General features: G+C 41.3%; 2 protein-coding genes across 3 annotated transcripts; both read left to right on the forward strand.

The window, feature by feature from the left end:
• Positions 1-358: 358 nt before the first annotated feature.
• On the forward strand, positions 359-12,712 carry ncaph (non-SMC condensin I complex, subunit H). 2 transcript variants are annotated; one of them, XM_085787671.1, is made up of 18 exons: positions 359-492; positions 1,351-1,570; positions 1,784-1,874; positions 2,088-2,180; positions 2,507-2,624; positions 3,068-3,216; positions 4,268-4,457; positions 4,608-4,690; positions 5,811-5,998; positions 6,379-6,524; positions 7,768-7,874; positions 8,723-8,839; positions 9,084-9,191; positions 10,398-10,532; positions 11,248-11,358; positions 11,533-11,609; positions 12,103-12,178; positions 12,397-12,712. In XM_085787671.1, exons 2-18 carry the CDS (start codon positions 1,356-1,358, stop codon positions 12,463-12,465), a joined length of 2,073 nt encoding a protein of 690 aa, XP_085643797.1. In that variant the 5' UTR covers positions 359-492; positions 1,351-1,355; the 3' UTR covers positions 12,466-12,712. The 2 variants fall into 2 exon arrangements, with proteins under 2 accessions (XP_085643797.1, XP_085643796.1); XM_085787670.1 differs by having other exon boundaries at positions 391-549.
• A 1,789-nt stretch (positions 12,713-14,501) lies between these two features.
• On the forward strand, positions 14,502-19,324 carry vamp8 (vesicle-associated membrane protein 8 (endobrevin)). The gene is made up of 3 exons (XM_085787672.1): positions 14,502-14,674; positions 18,435-18,602; positions 19,069-19,324. The coding sequence occupies exons 1-3, from the start codon at positions 14,660-14,662 to the stop codon at positions 19,252-19,254; spliced, it is 369 nt and encodes a 122-aa protein (XP_085643798.1). The 5' UTR covers positions 14,502-14,659; the 3' UTR covers positions 19,255-19,324.
• Positions 19,325-21,313: the final 1,989 nt, after the last annotated feature.

Raw genomic sequence — 21,313 nt, forward strand, 5'->3', positions numbered from 1 at the left:
GATAACGTATAGACAGGTGAGACAAAAGAAATGGGGGGACTTAAAATTCAAACACAGAAAAACAACAGGAAAACATGACATAGTTGTGTTCCAAAATGGTTCAACGTTGCCAGTGAGGTTATTAGGCTAAATATGACATTTGTTAGATATTAGGTTATTTTGTTCAAGTATTTGGTTAAATTAATTTATTTTTCCAATATTAATATTTTCTTTTTTCTTTTTTTGGTATGAAAAATCAAATGTTTTCAGTAATTTAACTTAAGACTTTTTTGATTGATACTGCAAAAACACAGTCACAGTGGTTCCATGCAAAACACAGGCCAGTTTTTGGCTCGGCTCGAATCTACTAGTGGGCGGGGTTTGACGTCATGACGTACGGCCACGTAAACCGCTCGGCGCAAAAATTCAAACACTGAACAGGAAGGTAAACGACGGCCTGCTCCGGTCTCTCCACATCGCTAAAAAGCCGTATCGGATAGCAGACTTTCAGAGGTACGTTTAGACTCGTGGTGAACAAAGCAGGTCGCGAGGTAATGCCGCTGTGTCCCGGTAAGACAGTTAGACCAACACTTTTTGTGTGAATACGTTAATAATTGCTCATGTTAGCACAGGCTATGCTAGCCTATCGCTGATCTTAACGTTAGCTGTAAACGCAGCGTAGGAAGCGTTAGCTGCTCATTGTGCTTGTGCAACTAAGTTATGTTATTCTGGTTGTTTATCAAAGTTTAACTCAAAACCAACGAATTAAATTAACTTCGTAAATAGATTATGTTTAGGTAACTTTGTTTTCATAAGCTTCGATACACTTTATAGCTAAGCTAGCTTCAATGTTTTTCCAACCGTAGTCCTTTTGTTTATAACTTAACGTACATCGTTTAGCCGAGGTCACGGCTAACTTAAAATACAAATACAACTCATGCCATGGTCACGGAGCCGTTACCAGACAGTGCCTGTGTAAAGTTAGATGTTAGCGTTAGGGTAGATATGTTTACTGTGGTGTTAACGCTTTACTTGGTGGCATAAACACGTAACGTTAATCAGGAAGTTATTTCTGTAATTCTGCGAGATTCTCTTGTAACTTCCACCTTTTTATTGTTATTTTGCATGAGACCAAATACTGTAAATCGTGTTATTGTAGAAGAGTAAAGACTCTTCAAAACATGCACTGGACAGTCAAAACAATGCATGTTTCTCCAGGTGCATCCTTTCTTTTCCAAGTCTCACAACCATTAGTGTAAATTCAGAAATTATCAGCAATATGTTTATTAAAAACAGTATCATTTAGCATGATTAATGAAATATGACCACAGTCTTTTTGTCTTTAACGTGAAAATGTATTTTTCTCTCTAGTCACGATGAGTGCAGCCTCCACACCCTTGTCAAGGGTGCATCCAGGATGGCCATCATCCTCCATGAAGAGCAAGGGTCTGTCCCCTGCAACCAGCTCCCCGCTGCTGGCTGCCTTCCCCGGCAACGATGATGAACAGGAACGTCGTCAGCGGCGAAGGTCCAAAATCATTGGCCTTCAAACTACCACCGACTCTCCCTTCAATGACTCTGCAACTCACAGGTAATTATGGAGATCGAGGTTGAGCAAACCGTGCTTGTGACTGCGTTTTCAGCAGCGTAACTTGACAGTGGAAGTCATGCAGTGCTTATTGTATAAATCTGAACTGGCCATGATTGAACAGTACACTTTAAATCATGGCTTTAACAGCCTTGTCTGTCTGTCCTGCTAATATTTATCTTGAGATCTTGAGAATAATCTTACACTTCTATGCAGTACCACAGGTACTCCTGCTGCCATGCCCAAGTTGTCAAATGCACAGATCTCGGAGCACTACTCTACCTGCATAAAGCTCTCCACTGAGAATGTAAGTATGTGTGCAGTGTGCATGCACATAGAGCATGTTACCCACACTGTGTTTCATAGTCTGCATTTGAAGCGCTACAGTGATTATTCTGAAAATTAATTTGTCTTCCTCTTGCCTTTTTGAGTGTGTTTAAGATGAATAACTCAGGGGTAATGAGTCTTAAAAGCTACAAGCAAAGATTTAAGCTCTTTTCTTCTTCTTTTTCCTTTGCAGAAAATCACCACCAAAAATGCCTTTGGTTTGCATCTGATCGATTACATGGCTGACATCCTCAAACAGAAGGATTCTGAGATCACAAACTTCAAGGTATACATTTTTTTCCACTGTATGAGTCTTTGATAATTTACTTCATTAAACATAAACTTATGGGCTTTTTTTTTTTCTTAAAATCCGAGAGGTGATAATAAAATTGTTTAGATACAGCGATGAACATCTCCACAATTAGCTGGCTGGATACAGAGCTACAGTGAAGTAGAGCAAGTAAATTCAGAGGCACAGAGATGTAACTGATAGAAAACATCCACCCACTTCGGTCACCTAAGAAACCTAAGCACAACCTTGCGAAAATTGCAAATGCATGGTTTACCTGGATTGTTATAATTATTAAAATGTGTGTGTGTGTCCTTCCTAAGGTTGCAGCTGGCACTTTGGACGCTAGTACAAAAATCTACGCTGTGAGGGTGGATGCTGTTCACGCAGATGCCTACAGGGTGCTGGGGGGCCTGGGGGCCGAGACCAAACCTGGAGAGGGTGAGAGCCTGTGCACTGTGTTATTGGCAAGGTGGACAACAATACGTAATGAGTACATGTACTGTACTTACAAGTGTATTTGTCCACAATCTGTACTTTACTTAGAGTGTTATAATGAATACTGTACCTTTCATTTCTATAATGTAGTCTTACCTTGAAGTAGAGCTGTCAGCCAGTAAATTAATTTTCTTATTTTGAAAAATGTGATAGATAACAGAGGGAAACCCAATCACACAATTGGATACACTTGTTTTTTTATGGTTATATCAGTCAACTCTGTATAATATACAGCAGCCAGTGCACTGACAACTAAATCAGTCCAATACAGTCATTAGATTCTGTAAATGTGAGCAATGCAACAATGTTGTTGACATAAATAAAATATTTTATGACTACATTATTTTCATTTCTCGTTAATGTTGTGTTTTTATGTGTATAAACAGACCATGGTCAAAAAGAGGAGCAGGGCAGAGATGATGAAGGGGCGGAAGGAGAAGTGACCGTGAAGCCGAGGAAAAAGAGACCTCCTAAAAAGACGGTGGAGCAGAACCTGAGCAACATCAACAGCACCGAGTCTGAGAGGAAGTGTCTGGTAAGAAGATGAAGGCTGCTCTGTTCACATACTGAGCAGGCTCTTAATATGATAAATTATAATTACCAAGGTATTTGAACTGAAAGAACAATTCCAGATGATCAAATACCTTCTGAGGAACAAGGCAATTAATCTTGTGTTTAATAAGAGTGAGGGACAACTTATGAGAGACAGAGTGCACAATAAAAGAGGGGAGATCGTTATGAATTCATGAGACAAATAAAACTTTATATGATAGTGTCATCGTTATGTTTTTAAAACTAAAACCATCAGACACTCAGCCTCCACATGTCTACTGTGGAGACAGTCAGTCTCTGTTTTCCCTCCATTTATTCAACACACACATCAGAGTCACAACAGGGGACAAACAAACAAGTATTTTAAAAATCAATCTTTAAAGACAACCAGCCGATCGACTGATGACATCACCGGCCTTATCTTCACCTTTCTTCTTCAGATGCAATTTTGCCATTGATTGAAAATTCATAATCGGCTTACATTCACAGTCTGACTGGTGACTGATAAATTCATCTTTGAGGATTAAGAAGTCATTAGATGTGGGTCACTAACCTGTCATCTTTTCTGCAGGTGTTTGTTGTGACAGCATCAGCTTTCAGTGCACAAACTGAGCCGAACATTAATGAAAACAATAAGACAAAACTTTATTTGAGAGAATGTTTTATACAAGAGAATGTAGCTGGAAGACAAAGTGCTTTACAGTAAAAATGAAGAGACATTAAATAAGGGTGGACAGGGAAACAACATAAAGACAGTGGATGACAAAATATGTGAAATTAAAGTAAAAATAGAAGACTATATGAATGTATAATCTTTTAAATGCAATAATTTCAAAATAAAAGCACCAGCATGTGCTTCTGTCATGTGGTAGGAACAGCTGTATTCTGGTAATATTTTCTAAATGATAAAAAATCTGATTTGGATGCCTTCTTTCATGTGTGCAGTAAATTCAAAGTCATGGAGGATATTTTCATGTGCTGCATAAGTTATATAATGTGGCTGATCACCTGTCCCTCCCTCATGTCCTGCCCAGGTTGACCCCATGTTTCAGAGGATGGCTTCATCCTTCGACGAGAGCAGCACGGCCGGCGTCTTCCTGCCGGTCCTCTTCTGTGAGAACAGCCGCTGCGAGCTCCTCTTCCCCTCTCACATGACCCTCCTCCAGTCCAGACCCTCCTATTCCCCTCCACCTCCACAGAGAGTCCCCACCTCCCCGTTCATGGGTAAATATCATCTGCCAGGTCACAACGATGTGTTTTAGCCATGAAGCACCATCCCATTTTTCACCAGTCTGGATCTTACTGTGTCTCATCTTGTGAGCTGTTCCTCAGTAGAAATGCTGAACTCATATTTCTGTGCTGTGTCTGTGCCAGGCGGGCTCCAGCGTGCCCAGGAGAAAAGCTCCATCTGCCCCTCGCTGCAGGACTTCTCCTTCACAAGCTGGAACCCTGAGCAGGTGAGAGAATCATCTGATCATAGATAGTAATAGCAAAACATGATTGAGATGAAACCCTTTCATATTTTACAAATCACCTGGTAGTAGAAGCACCGATTGATCTTAACCTCGCTTGGAGTGACAAATGATGAAGGTATATACTACATAATGGCAACATTCATCATTCAGCTGTACCCGGGGGACACTTGAATATGTCATACCCACCTCTCTCTCTCTCTCTCTGTGTTTCCTGTCTGTATCAGCACTATTGCTTCAAAAGAAGCTGAAGAAAAATCTGAGTTTGCCACCCGAGTGCTTCTATTACAGTCAGTGCTGATATGAGGTTATATTGTGATAAATGTCACTGTGATGATCAGGGTTTCCACATGTCCTGGAAAACCTGAAAAATGGTTGACCAATTTTTTCAGTCATGGAAAACGCATAGAAAATGAGGAAATGTCCTGGAAAAGCTTTAGTTGTCCTGGAAACATTTTTTATCACATCGTAACATCAGCTACCAGAGTCTTTTTCAGACTTGTTAAGGATTTCTTTTCCAAACAAGTGCCAGTGGTGATGAAACTAGGGACTTGAGTTGATGAGTGTTTCCAGTGTCGGCCCATGAGCATGAGGGTTTTCTCTCCTTTGCTGAGTGATGTATAGAGGAGCAGCTGAGAGCTGTAATAGGCATGGTTTAAAAAAACAACATGTTTGCATTGTTCTATGAAAAATTTGTCATAATTTCAAAGCATGTAAGAGATTATTTCTGAGATAAATTAGAGACACAGGCTGCACATCTTTAAGACTCCTGGGGGGTGAGAGAGGAATAAACATAGAAACAAATAGGTTAAAAAAGAACACTCCTCTAAAGCCTGAATTTGGAGGGGGGGGGTATTATTGAATGGGGTAATAACATGTCTGTCAAAATGTAGCAGCTGAAAATGTCCTGGAAAATTGTTTTAAGAAAAGAGTGGAAACCCTGGATGATGGAGCCTTCAAACCAGCCAGGAGTCTTATCTCAGACCGCTGTTCAGGACTCACTACTTTACACACATCTGATCCTGAACCAGCTGTGAGTCTGGTTTGCAGAGTCCGTCAGAGCCCAGTGTGACATCAGCCCGTCTGGTTGTGCATCTCCTTTCAGACCATGAATCAGCTCCTGGAGAAGATGAAGGAGGGCGAGCACGCGTTTGACGTCAACGCAGAGCCCGAGCCTGAGGAAGACGACGGCCCCGACTTTGATGCCGACTACGAGGAGGGAGGTGGCGACTATGAGGAGGGAGGGGACGAACACAAAGAAGGCTGCGAGGCCTCTGGCTCGGGCAAAGGAAGGTGAGATCGTGGATCGCAGGACGTTTGATTTATTCAGTCTCAGGCTAAACGGGCAAAAGTTTCTGGTGATGGCTCTTTGCTCTTTTCTGCACTTTCTCATTTGAACCTTGTTTTGGATGGAAGAATGGCCTCCATTAAGGTCTTAACAGAAAAAGAGCCTCTTCTCCTTAATGCCTGTTTAAACTTGCGGCTTTAAAATGCATTACTTAGTCATGGGGGAAAGTAATTGCATCACCCATTATCACCAGGACTGTGGCAACTCAATTCATTACAACACAATGAACAGGACAAAATGTTACTCTGTCACCCTCCATTAATTGAAGGTGTGTATCTGTGTGTGTGTGTAATGGTTTGAATTGTTTTTTGTGATGTTGCTGCAGGGACGTCATTTCCATAGGGGAGGGAGACATAGCCACCATGTGTCTGCACCTGTCCTCTCAGCCCAGGGAGTATTCCTACTTCAGCCCCAAGACCATGGCCACATGGGCCGGACCAGGATATTGGCAGTTCAAGCCCAAGCACAAGTGTGAGTGAAATTCATGGTCTGGAAACATGATTAATCTTAGGTCACTTTCACACCAGAGCTGTTTGGTCCGCTTTAAATGGACCAGGGTTCGTTACCTGGGATAGTCCGCTTCCTTTGGGCAGGTGTGAAAGCTCATCCGAACTCTGGACCAAACAAGCGAACCCTGGTCCACGTCCGCCTGTAAACGTGGGTCGCGGTTCGTACCAAATGTAGAAAGTGTCGCACTACACATTGCATCTACACACAGTGCGTCTGTAACGTTAGCAACACAAACACCTTGTCGTCCGTCATTAATCGTATTTTCCTCCGGTGCCATTTTCCTTTCATTTTCTCATTATAAGAGTGAAATGCTCTCTGCCTCGCTGCCTAACCTAATGGTCATATTAAACGGCTTGCTGACCTACGATTATTTGATAAGTATTAAAAAAAACAATTATGGAGGTAACTGTGGTCCTATGAATGACGGCCAACTGGCCACATACGATGGCATGTGGTGTATATGAAATAAAATGGCTAATTTAACATGGTGATCCATGTTTGCTGTTTGTTTTTGCGGGTCAGGGGGGAGGAATTTCCCCTGCAAATTTCGCTTCAGAATTGGCAGTGTGAAAGCAGAACGAGACAAGTGATAAATGCAACAATGTTACAACTTTCAGTTCCCCAATCAAACCGAGTCCTCTTGGTCATGTGGAAAATGACCATAGCGGTGTAGACGGGATGAACAACCACAAATTAAGTTCCGTTATTATTCATCCATGTATTTAGAAGAATCTGGCAATATGAAACGTATCACGATGCAGGGGCAACGGTATAATATAATGCGATAGAATAAGTAAGACAATACATTGTGATTGTTTTTCTTTACTTTAATGCTTTACCTGTAAATGTTTGCATGTAAATTGTTTATTAAAAAATCGATACAGTGCTTTTGAATATTGATACAGTATTGCGAAACAAAATGCCGCGATATTTCAGCATATCAATATATCTTCTTATACCCCGAGTATTTTAATGTTACCATACTCTGTTAGCATCATCCTAGGCAGAGTTTACAGAGCATGCAGCATGTCATGTTCAACAGATGTGTATACAAATATTCAACATCAATTAGTTATTACTCAAAAAATAGAGACAAAATAAAGGGCTGTCTGATTTCCCAATGGTTGTCTTCCCATACTATTATGTGCACAATAATAATAATCAGTTTTGTTTGTCTGTCTCTCATCTGCTTTATCTCCTACAGTGGATCATTTGCCTGACAAGGAGACTCGTAAAAGGAAACCGAAGAAGACCTTCGAAATAGATTTTGACAACGACATTGACATTGACAACCACTTCCGCACCACAAGGGTAAAACCTCTGCTCCTAATTCATACACGATGATAGGAAAGTGCGAATTTATAAATTACCTCAGCGATTAATTTTATTTTTTCTGTTTCATATTGTAAAAGCTGAATCTTCAGCGATGAAGAGGGGAAAAATAGACTCATTAGTGCTGAAAGGGGCTCAGATAGAAGCAGCTTTTCAAATGACCTCAGGACATTTGAAAACGGTCTGAGATGAAGTGAAGTTATGAATGGCGATGCTGATTTCCTATACTTCTACCTGCGTCGTCTGGATAATGGGGTTGTGATAATGGAGTGAAACTCAAGGATCATTTATGTGGACGGCTCTTGGAGCTGTGGCTCCTATCAGCTGAGTCAGAGGTGGTCTGTCTCGATGCGTTTCAGCCATCGAAATGTGAAGGCATTAAGGCTGTAACGTGGACAGTTTTTGGCGACGTAGTCATAGCAACAGAGCATTCAGCACTTTGTGAATTATTTTCGATGCAGTCGGTGTCACAGTTTTCAGCTCTGGGAGCCGTTTTCATGTCTCAGCTCTGTAGCTGGAGGTTGACCAGTGTGGATACTGAGTAAAGTTCAGCTCAATTAGACATTATTAACACCTATGTTAAAGCAGTATGCATCTGTGTGTCTAATTAATGGTGCTTTGACCTTGTTCAGACAGATGTAGACACAGCATAGTGGTAGATACAGCTCATAAACCAGTTACCAGTCAATTGAGTCCTGGTATTGACATCCATCTCTATATGCACTGTTGTCTTTAACTAATTACACCATTATTTTTTAAATCAATGAAACATCATGAGCTTTTTATTTTAAAATAAACTTTGTGAACCTGACGTCGTCCCCCTGCAGGCTGCCACCACCAACAGCAAGTCGGCCCTCAGCCGTAATGTGAAGACGACTCTACCTGCAGACTTCCAGTTTCCCCCAGAGACGCTGTCCCAGCTCGGCCTCAAACCCTCCAGCTCGGTGAGTCCTCACTCCTCCTGACTTTAGTCTTGATGTCCTATGAGACATTTGCTGAAATTCAATCAAGAACATGTTGAGCATATAGTTTTCATGGTCGTCAGTTTGTTTGTTTTTTAATACAAAATGTGTCTTTTCACTAATGAAGACAAGCTTTCACCATATAATCTAACCCTGAGCATTCACGACTAAATCATTATTATTTGTGTCCTAATCTGAATGATATATTTGGTTGTGTTTAACCCAGCTGACGCAGGAGGGCCAGAGGAGGTTGTCTGGAGAGCGTGGGGAGGGCATCGGAGACTACAACTACGACAATGCAAACGACACAGCCAACTTCTGTCCAGGTCTTCAGGTCCGAAACCCGCCTTTTAATTTGACTTTGGATTTATCATCCTTGTTTGGATTTTCCAGTATTTTAATACACAATTTATCTATAAAGTAGGGGTGGGTTATAAAGCCTGATATTTACCTTATACACTGTTCACCGACTATTTTAAAAGAGCGGCTCGGGGAGAGCTGTGATTGCGATTTTTGCTCCAATCAGCACTGATGTAAATATAAGATCCACTTTCACCTGCTCAGCACATCCATTACACTAGAAGGTGTAATAGAGAGCTGCAGCTACAGTGTACAGTAGTCACTATGTAATGTTCATCCAGGCAATGAGATAATAACAGAACTTTATGAGACAGAGTTTGTTTGTTTTTTTAAGGTAAATTCACACAAAACCACTGGTGCGCGTTCTGTCGGGGGCAGTTTTTCAGCAAGCAGTTTCTGCATTTACCTCTAAAACAACTCTGTCTCGTAACGTTGTGTTATTATCTCATAGCGTGGTGAATGTGCAGGTCACAACTTGTCCACCAGAGCGTTTTGGAGTTGTTGGATTGTGTATTTGATGAGTTTGATGAGGGAAACCAAGAAATCCCATTAGCCTCCATAGCGTAGCTCTGAGCAGCTCACGGCTCTGCTCCGCCGTTCTAAAACTAGCTTGCACCGACAATTAAAGGTAACAAACCTACTCCTAAAACTATAGGGATTATGACAATGGGCCAATTTGCCAAAATGTTGAACTATCCCCTTAACATTTTATACCATATTGGACCAGATGTGTGTGAATGGTGATTATCAATCTGCTCAGTGGTGCTTTTTCTAACACATTACTCTGAGTGTAATTAATTGAGCCCAACTCAGAGAGAAACTCTAGAGACTTATTTATTACCTGACTGCTCTAAATTGAACAAACGGCAAAGTGATCGATCAGTCACTGCTGCCTCAGCTGAATCAGATCCTTTTATCACCTATAAGATGATATGTGTGACGTTTGTTGCACGAGGTTGCATCTCTTGCTCTCTTTCTATAAAGCATGTGTTGCTGCTGTACAGTCATGACGTGGTATTTGCCGTATATGATATTTACAGTGGTCAGTCCTATAATCTTTAGACCCTGTCCACTCAACAATACTGGACTGAATATGCGGACATAACCAGGGGAATGAGAGATGTCCCACAGCAAACAGAAGATGCTTAGTAATGTCTTTGTCTCTCCTCCTCTTCCTCAGGGAGGTGACAGCGACGATGATGCCGAACCGTTCGCTGGTTCAGATGACACACAGGCCTGTATACCTCCGCCTTCTCAAGATCTAGAGGGCATCTCCACCTACGGGGAGGACAATCTGGTACCTGAACCACACAGGGTGAGTAAAGCAAGAGTTCAGTGTAGGGTGAAGTGTATGTGGATCTCTACAGGTCACGGCACTGTGCTCAAAAGCCTCTGTAATGATATTCCATCCAGACACATGAGACAACTTTGTAATTACTGATGGAACTAAAGCTCCAGCTATTGTCAGGGTCCCTACACAAGTCTGGAAAGTATGGAATATGATTTTATACATTTTATACATTTCCAGGTCTGGAAACGTGTGGAAAATGGAAACTATTGAATGGAAATATGTATCTTAATACTTATCTGGGTTTGGTCTTACTTTAAGTTATTTGGGTTGATTATTTTATATGCACTGTTGTACCTAGCTACAATCTCCTGGAAATTATTTAGTGACATAATGGCATACAAATTCAGAATAATGAAAACAATCAATGAATTGCTTAATTAATGTACATGATACACATCTAATTACTCAAATGTTACAAGTTATTTGAATTTTTTTAACGAGAGGTCTGTCTGTAGGAACCCTGTGTTGTACAGTCAGTAACTCGACATAACATTTAATTAATGTACATGATACACATCTAATTACTCAAATGTTACAAGTTATTTGAATTTTTTTAACGAGAGGTCTGTCTGTAGGAACCCTGTGTTGTACAGTCAGTAACTCGACATAACATTTAAGCCTAATTTTTAACCTAAAACCTACAGTAGTTTTATACCTATGTTACTGTTTGGTCCTGTAGGTCAACAAGATTGAGATCAACTACGCCAAGACCGCAAAGAAAATGGACATGAAGAGGCTCAAGACCAACATGTGGACAGTCCTCTCGGAGAGCCCAGAAAAACCAGCAGAGGTGAGTCACACTGGCTCAGTGGACATGTGTTGCTTTCTTTGAAGGTCTATAAGATGTAGTATGTAAGAAATGCAACGGTCTCCGGGTCTGAGACTGTGTTGTTTCTTTTGCTTTGTACCGATACTGTGTGTACACGGTCTATTTTATTAAGTTCTGCCTTTACATTCCCTGCAGGTGGTGGAGACGGTGGAGCAAACGACAGTGTGCGGGCAGAAACTCTTCAGTGAAACCACAAAGACGCTGCTTCAAAGGTACCAACAGACCACCTACCATGCCCGCCGCGGCACAGCAGTAATGAGCAATAACTACTGAGTAACGCTCACTAAAACGGTGCATGTTGGTATGCTGTGTTACCGCCTGGTTTGTTTTTTTATCACTGTTGCTGGAGTCGAGAATGGGACGTGGAGGTGTTGAACAGTGGCTTGTTGGACATTAATATCAAGCAGCCACAATGAGCTCACTCTTTCATGTTTTACACTGGCCTCAGCCTTCAAACACTGGTTTGGGGGGGGGGGGGTTGTTAGTTTGAGCTTGTGCGGGAAACCCTGCAGTCTGTGGCCAGTGAAACAACACTTGTGTGGGTGGACGTGTTTTGTATGTGTTAGCGTAGCAGATCATCGTTTAAACCCTGCTGTGAACAGCTGGCAGCCCAAGTTAAAGACTGCAATTTCCTTATAGGCGCTAGGTATGAAACAGCATGATTGGACCGGTGTAAAAACTGATTCTGTCTTTGTGTCTGTCCAGGTTGCCGAACACGATGGCACAGAACCTGTCGGTGCCGCTGGCTTTTGTTGCTCTGCTTCATCTCGCCAATGAAAAGGTGAGTGTCGTTTATTTTAAGGTGGGAAGAGAAATACTTTCTCACATGTACTGTGTATTTGGGTAACTGAAACAAATTTCTATCCAAACTGCTGGAAAAGTCGAGAAAAATTTTAGTTCCACTCATATTTACCAATATTTCTCTTGGAATTAGACTTGGAGGAGAAGATCGATGCCACTTTTATAACAAGTCAACACATTTTTGTCTGCTTTTTACAGGATTTGAAGTTGGAGGAGGTTGGCGACATGTCGGATATCGTCATTAAACAAGGCCAAGAAACTGAATGAGAGACTCTCCCCTGATAAGATATTATGTTTTTATCCATTTTTAAAAAAAAATATAAAATAAGGAACTGTGCAGACGATACATCTACCTTTATTCCTTGAATAGTGGTTTCAACATTTGTCTTTCCTTTTATTCTGTACTTTTCCCTTCTTCCTGTCTTCCTTCCTCTCTGTGTAGATAATATACCTACTCAGCCACTGCACAAAAAAAATTGTATATTGTCAAAAGAAATAAAAGCATTCTAAAATGCACAGTAGAGGTTTATTTCAAAACATTATGCCTTTTTTTCTGTACAATTCATATTTCCAGGAATGTGATGACCAGTATTTTTAGCACACGTGTTAATATAATGCCCAACAGGCAAAAGTGTTTTTTCAAATGGACATAATGGGCTACAGTATTTTTAGCTGCTTGTGATTCAGAGCGCCCTGCAGCAGTTGACAGGAAGGCAGGTAGTCGGTATTTAAGCCACGCCACCACCTCCACAGGTAGAGGTGAAACCGGTTGGTCGGGCCTGGAGCTGCTGGTTGGGTGGGACTCGGTGTGACATCATTACGTCAAGGAGCTGTGGGACAGGGAGTGATCACTCGGATGAGAAAGACGCTGACGTCCCAGGATTCATGTGGCCGTCATCAGAGGCAGCTGTTTAATTTTACTCTTTACTGATTCAAATAGAAAAGTCCAAGGAATGACTGATAGTAATCCTACGGTTTCTCATGGATCAATCCACTGAAACATCTTTATCTCTCTATCTACCGTAATCACATTACATCTATGACATAGGACAGGCTGCTGATTTAAAGATACACCGCTATTGTGCTGAGGAATGAGCTGCAGAGGACTGATGAGGCCTACGTTTCATATTGCTCATATTGGCACACTGAAAAGTGATTAATATGGAAATTAGAGAGTAATTAGTGTTATTTTCCTGAAATGAAAGTCTTCAGCCGAAGAGTGTATGATTAACCAAGTGGAACCAAATGAATGGCCATGGCCCTCAAAAACTGATCAAATTATCATCCACAAAATTATGTGCTTACCATATGATTTCTGACAGCTTGGTCAGACACACTGAAACAAGATCAGGAAGTGTAGAAAATGGTTATTGTTCCATGGCATGGTATGTCCTGTGTTTAAAGCAGGCCTTATCATGCCATGCTGTGATGGCATCAGAGATGGATGCGGGACATTCCTACGGAGAGTTTATCTAGGCACACTGACAGTTTTTGGTTTGGATGTTTTTCAATAAACTGCATTTACACTGTATTTATAGACCATACCAAACATGAGACGAGATATATTGAATTGTATACAAAAAAACTGAATATTATGGCCTCATCACCTCCGAATTTACTTCTGCTGGAAACATATGATATAAAACATGTCTAAAAATGCAAAAGTCAGTTTGATAATAAATCTTTTTCTGTTGGAAATTTAGCTATTTCAACTTTTGGGGAACTGTTGGTTTTTAGTTTTTGGTTCTAACTTTGTGCTTGCTGTAAAGTCCTGGTAAATTAGTCAGGCTTTCTTGGCACACTGTCACACCTTTGGTTTGTTTGATCATAAACACAATATATGACATAAGACTGAGTTTAGTCAAGAAGCATACAACGCATTATGAAACAGTCTGATAACTTTATCACAGTGATTCAGTCAGTAAGCATACAGCAGCATAGTAGTGAGAGCACCTTGCCATGACACCATCCCCAGGATACAATGTAGAGCCACAATAAGTTGTTGCATTCAACTAAATCAAAGGAAGTGAAGATGACTGCCTTCAAAATAAAAATCGTGAACGTCTGAAGGTCCGGACATATTGGATATTCTTTAATTGAATGTAATGACAATATGAAAATATACGGACGAGTGTTTAATATTCACTAAATCGTTGAGCCTTTTGAATAATTTTGCTTACATGCTCGTCAAGAAGCACGGGCAGCTGTTTTATTTTGAAAATATAAACCGGAAGCGGTGGTTGTTGTGGTCACCTTGACGCACGTACCGACAGAATCCAGTTCGAAGGGGGGAAAAAAAACTCAACCAGGAAGTTAAACAGAGGAGGAAACATATCTGCCTCGGCGGAGCATCAAACTTTCAAGTCGTTAAAAGACTTTTTTAAAGGTTTTAAATAATTGCATCAACTTTAAACTAACTTTATCCACTGGGTTCCGGTCCGAGTTCATTGTTTCCAACAAGATGGACATCGATCCGGTAAGTTAGGTGATAACTAACTGTTACTGGTTGGAGCTGCTGTGTTTGTTGTGTAGGAAGCCTCTTCGTCGTCACCATGTTTAACGTCAGACACCCGACATGCAACAGGTGTTTTCCTCATTAAAAACATTAGTTTGGACGTGAAACAGTTCAAACAGGTGTAAACATCAGAAAAAATAACGAATTAACTTTTTTTTTTCATAGTTGAGAAAGGAAGTGCCAGAACGAGCCTGAAAAATGGCCTAATGAACACGGTCTAACGTTACTGCTGCGACCAGACAGTCTACGTTCAAACTAATGTCTCTTCTCACTTTCTGGCTAATTCATTCAACTTTAGTCACATCTGACAAGACACATGTAGGCTACACGTTTTTATCCCGTTTACTAAGTGATAAAACATCTGTTTCCAGCATGTATTTGTGAAGTGCGACTCGCTGCTTCACTGTGGGTTGAGCCTGGTGCCTGGAGCCAAACTCAGCTTTATAATGTGTTGGTTTAATGCTAACTGAACCGGCCTGAAGAGATAACGCCCAGGCATCACATCACTGCTTCATGTGTCTGTAAAAAGCCCTTCCTGTGATAAAACCGCCTGTACAACACTTAAAAAGTAAAACTCCTGCCTTCACAGCCTGAGCCCTGGGCTGCTGAGGCTCCTGTTACATTAGCCCCAGCCCCAGCTAGTCATAACACTTGATATGTGATGAAGAAGTCTTCTTTTGCTCATGTGATCTAAATAGTTTGTGAACACAATAGTGGGATAGAGCACGCACATCCAAAGTATTACAGGTGCAGGACTAACACACAAATAGACTTCTTGAAAAGGGTGAAGTCCGCACACTGTTGTAGCTCCTCTAATGTTTACTGTAGCCTATCTAAATAGTTTGTACCTAATGTTAAACCTTAAACTCTGCTCTACAGCAGGTTTGAATACATATTTGACTCATTTTCACCTGTCAGGACTCAAGATCCCTGAAAGTCTTCCATGATAAATAGAATTAAGTTACTAATGTTAGTTTAACACAGTCTTTCTTTCCGTCATTGCTCCTTTCTCTCTCTATGAACAGCTATGTGTTCAGATTATCTGGCCCAGATCTCCTCAGACAGCCATCAGTAACAAAGGCTTGTCCACTGTCCACGTAGTCTAATGAGTATCTGTTGGAGGCCATCGGTGTGTGAAACTGTTGCTTCCTCTGCCAAACGTCTAAACACTGTGACTTTTGTGGTTTCGAAACTTCGCGTTTCTTCTCTCTGAAAGTCCGAGCTAAACCTTTCAGCTCCGGCTGAATTGTACTGCGAAAGCTAAACCAACAAACAGTGTTTTCCTGTAGCCTGCAGCATCTATCAGAGTAACTGGGCGGTTGAAACCTCAGTGTGTGCTTTCGCAGACTAGGGAAATGTCACATTTGAATAGATACGGGATGTGAGCAGTTAGGATTTCTTGTAGCCTATCAATTGAAATGAAATCTTTTTTTCTTTGCATGGCGGTCAGACATTCCCACAAGAAAGATTTGATTCAGCACACTCATGTCTGAGAGAACACTTCCTTGTGTATTATCCTTTCTCCTCATGCATCGTCTACATATTTGCGTTGTGCCTCATCTGTCAACCTTTTGTTTGAGTTGTCAAGCTTTTACTCATAGGCCAGTGAATGGTTTTGCTGGATGAATTCCACCTCAAGTCTTAACAACAGTTGAAGCAGTTGGAAAAGTGTGAATGTCTTGTATCGGTCATGTTTCTGACTCCCTCTGTCTCTGAATGGTGACACTTGATAGCTCTCAGCCATTCATCAGGCCTCGCTGAACTAGCACTGGCAAAAGAGACAGGAAAAAAGGAGGAAAGCCCCGTTTATACAGCTGGCTGGTGATTTAAAGGGTAATGACACAAATTGCTGTTTCGAGATGTGAAGTAGATGACCCCTGACAGATGGCTTTAAAGGGAAATAAAGAAAAAGAGTCATTAATGAACAGAATAAGAAGGAAAACAATGAAGGAAAAGAGATAAACAAGCAATAAAAGACAGAAACATAAGAAAGAAAGAAGGGAGGGTAACAGGAGATGACGCAGCAGAACCTGCTCCGTTTCCTAGAGACTGCTTTGTTTACGGTCTGCTGCTGGCTTGAGGAACTGTGGAGCGACTGTGTGTGTGCTGCTGACTAACACACACTCCCACTACACCGTGTGTGTAGTGTACAATATTTCTGCTCTAACGTTACACCTGTGGCTGTGTGAAATCACAGCTTATCTTCACGTCGAATGCGGACGAGCTGGAGCAGGCGTTCCCGCAAATGTAAAAACAGTGGTTTGATAAGCAGCAGTAGGCCGGCCGGCAGCGCGTCACCTGCTCCAGCCTCAGGGACTGAAGAGACTCTCAAAGCCACCAGCAGCTGTCTGGAAACCCTGGTGTGAGACAGATGAGGCCATCAACAGACACAAGAAACAGGAAATAAAAGACTGTGACAGAGGAAGACATGTAACAGACGATACCGCTGATAATATGGACATTTTTAAATTCCTTGCCAGTCGTCTCAAAGTACCTCGACAGCAGGAATATTACCTCTGCTCACATTCATCATCAAGTCTAAATTCAAACACAGCGTTGAACCTGGAGGGGGTTCTCCAGTGACTCAGTACCGAACCTCCATGTTCAGGACTTTCAAGGGACAGATGCTTTTTATTTTTGATAGACAAACTTTATCCATCCAGTATCCAATTTAACTTAACACACACCTCCAGTTTGTAACCCAGGCAACCAACCTGATGCCGTCATCAGGGTTACTTTTAGTGGACCAAACCAAGCTGCTAAAATGAAGTTTACAAGGTCCTGTCTGTGTGTGATTCTTCTAAAGCTTTTAGCCACTTCATTCTGAACAAACTGGAAGCTTGAAGAGATTCAATACAACAATCCTACAGTCAGTCCTTCATGTCCTGTTTACACCACTGTTGACCTGAGTTTCATTATACTTTTGATTGATTGATTGATATCTTTATTTCAATCATGTAAACGACAATGTAAAAAATAATAAAAATACAGGTGGTTTATATATACTGTTATACGTATACTTAACTTATCTAATCCTACCCCTTTACATTTGACTATACTTTCTAATTGAAATCATCACACAAAACATACAATAATTGTTTTTTTTACATTCAACATACCTCCTTGAGTACCATTTCCTGCAACATTTTAATCCAATTACCAAGCAAGTACCTTGTGGGAATTATTTATCTGGAGAATCATTTCTTTATGTCTCTTTTTAAACAGAATTACACTCAAAATGTTTTAAATTTCAGTACTCAGTCCACAAGTTTTACTCCACAAATGGTAATAGAGAAACTTTTCTTTTTTGTGCAAACTTTTAGATTTGACTTATCCTCAAAGTATAACCTTGCTCTCTTTCGTGAAACATTCTCTGAATATTTTTTGGTAGTCGATAGTTCCTTACTCGAGCTGTTTTATGCTCCACCAAATCAAACAGTTTTAGAGTTTTACGGACAGGTGTTCCTATTAATCTGTTCACACCATTTTTATTTTATTTATTTTTTATAATACTTTAATATTATATCAGTGAAACCAGACTGAACCTATGACAAATAGAGAGCTCAACAGTTTTGTTACAAACACGTCCAAAATTCCAATTGATGGTTATTTTGTCAGCTAAATAACACTGACTATTCATAATCTCGTGCTAAGATTAGGTTTTGACATGTCATCTATTTTGCTCCATGACTCATTTTCTGAAATGACTTGTCTGTCCCAGGAGCGAGGTGAAGGAGCAGAAGCACCAGAGTCCAAGGACAAGGTGCAGGCCCTGAAGGACCAGGTGGACGGAGTGAAAAACATCATGACACAGAATGTGGACCGCATCCTGGCCCGAGGAGAGAGACTGGACGACCTCATGGGCAAATCGGAGGACCTGCAAGCAGGGGTCAGTCTAACCACTGGAGTGTAGTCTTTTACTCTGAGCTTGCTTTATAATATGTCAAACTGTCTATCATGTATAAGGACTATTATCTGTGTGCTGCCTTCAGTCCATTCATTCTGTGTCTGTGTCCGAAATCACTCACTACTCGCCATATAATGGAATATATAATGATTTGCCACTTTGTAGGGCTGTCTGAGTGTATAGTGAGAATTAATATGCCCTATAGTGGGCTCATAGTATCCCACAATGCAACGGGAAAAGTAGCATACAATGGATGGTCACTAACCAATCGATATATACCATAATGCATTGCCGCCGCGCATCGCAGTCATGATCATGGTCGACATTGATCTGGAATTCCCTACATAGTGAGTAGTGAGTAGTGAATGAGTGAGTGGTTTCAGACACAGCCTGTCATTCCTCATATTAACACCCCCCTCACCCCCCTTTACTCCCCGTCCTGTCTCAGGCTCAGAACTTCAAACAGACGTCTCAGAAAGTGGCTCGTACCTACTGGTGGAAGAACGTGAAGCTGGTGGTGGTCATCGTGGTGGTGGTCCTCATCATCATCCTCATCATCATCCTGCTGGCCACAGGAGTCATCCCCACCAGCTCTCCCATACCTCCTTTAGTCCCTCCCACCTCCAAACCATAAAGACACATGCACACACATGCACATACATAAAGAAGGAAATCATAAACAAACGCACCCCTATTGCACAATATACAAAGTAATATATAGACTGGAGTAAATCGCTGCTGTCTGGTGAAACCTCTCTCTACTTACCGGTAACTTTCCTGCTGATGTTGCAATTGAAGGAGTTGATTCTTTGGTTTTAGGAACTTCAATGACACATAGAGCCACACTGAAGAGAGTTGTCTGTAAGGTCTGAGGTCTTCACCCGACAGCAGGAGAAACACTCGTCACCGTTCTGAAAGGACGCTCCATAACACCACCGTCGGCACTTTGTCCGACTGGTTCGCCACCAACTGTTGTTTCATCCCGGGAAAGAGGAAGTCACTTTAATATGCGTGGGTGGAAAGTTTGAATAACGCGGATTCCTCCCGTCTCTGTCTAGATATCCTGATTGAGGCTTGTGTGCACTACAAAGGACGGTTGGTGTAGTTTAATAGATGAAAACAATGGAGTGAAATTGTTGACAAATGGAGAAATCCACCAAGCACAAATCTGTAACATTTTTTAGGTCATGATATATTTAAAAAGTCTGAGCTTTAGGCCATGGATATGTGTATGTTACCATTTGGGGACTCTTTACTTTTAAAGTGCTTCCAGCTTCTTTGTATTCGCACATCTAGAAAAAAGATAGTTTATTAAATGTATACAAGCTGCACTGCTTTAAGTTCTACTGCATCGTAACTCATGTTTGAGATGTTTCTATTCTGTCCTTAGTCCACTGTTGAAGTTACAGAACAGTTCTGATGCACAAAGGAGAAATCATCATCATTTAACTGTGAAATATTTAGAAATGTGTTCGGATACAGAATAGCAGCAGTGTCAGAGTTTAATTTGAACATGAAGACGAGGCTGTGAGTTGAAAGCAGTGCAGTGTGTGTGCTCCTGATTGTAGATTTGTACATTAGTGCTGTGCAGTATCATCAGCCTTTTATTACTGGCCAGGTTAGTTGTTTTCCTCTCCCTCCACGTCTGGACTCTAGAGATTCTGCAGTTTAAAGTGGTACTAAAGAGAAAGCTCCAGGGTGAGCTGGTGACGGCCTGCTCAAGTGTTGGAGGATCAGGCTCCTCCAGCCGGCCAGCTGAGAGACAATTTACAGCCCCTCCATTGGCTCCCCCTGCTGGGCCCATCTCACAGCTGCCCACAATATGATCTAAAAAAAAACAAAAAAACATTTTTCACATCAAAACTCTCATGTGTCACACCTCTGCTCTGCTTCTACTGCTACAGTAGCAGTTCAGCTCCAAAGGGGTCAAAATGTTCCCATTATCAGCTGTATATAGTCAACATCTTCTAACCTCTGTATATTTGCAACAGCCTGTATCTGTCTATCATTAGAGGGTATTTATTTAATGCTTTATGTTACTCATTCTTTTCTTTCTTTTTTTTAATCTAAAATGGGCCAATGAAAGCTCTATGTGATTTCTGTATAAACAAATACTCCGGACTAATTATTAATCATAATGTAACTGATGTGATACAGTTCTATTGCTCTACAATCATTTTCTAGAGATAGGAAAAAGGGAGGCTGTGTAGGAACAAGTTCTTCCATGTTGTTGTTTTTTCTGTGCTTGGGGACACGGCAGTCTTCCTCTGACTGACACGGGCCTGATAGATGCTGTGTGAGACCACCATCATGTCTCCTCACAGAGACTCCAGCTGCAGCAGGTCTCTCACCAGTCAAGGCTTTTTACAGTGTCATTAACTGAAGGTCTGGGACTGATGACGTGCAGCATTGAAAGGTTTTAGTGTACTGATATGAAATAAATAAATAGTATTTACTCCGGCTCCTGTGTCATGATTTCTCCTCCAGTGCTGTTTTAAGATTTGCCACAAGGTGGCGCAGACGGTCTGACTTTTATTTTTTACAGGTCTGATGAGTACACACACACACACACAGCTGAGCAGTGGACAAACTACTTCTTCTGACTCTGAAAAATATCAGCTCCCACCTCTTCAGAAGGACGCCCAGCACTGAGGCAGGGGCGTGTCTACATGTGGACCAGGGTGGCCATTGAC

The sequence above is a fragment of the Trachurus japonicus genome, chromosome 9, assembly GCF_045865225.1.
Source record: "Trachurus japonicus isolate A0001 chromosome 9, Traja_1.0".
NCBI classification, from domain to species: Eukaryota; Metazoa; Chordata; class Actinopteri; order Carangiformes; family Carangidae; genus Trachurus; species Trachurus japonicus.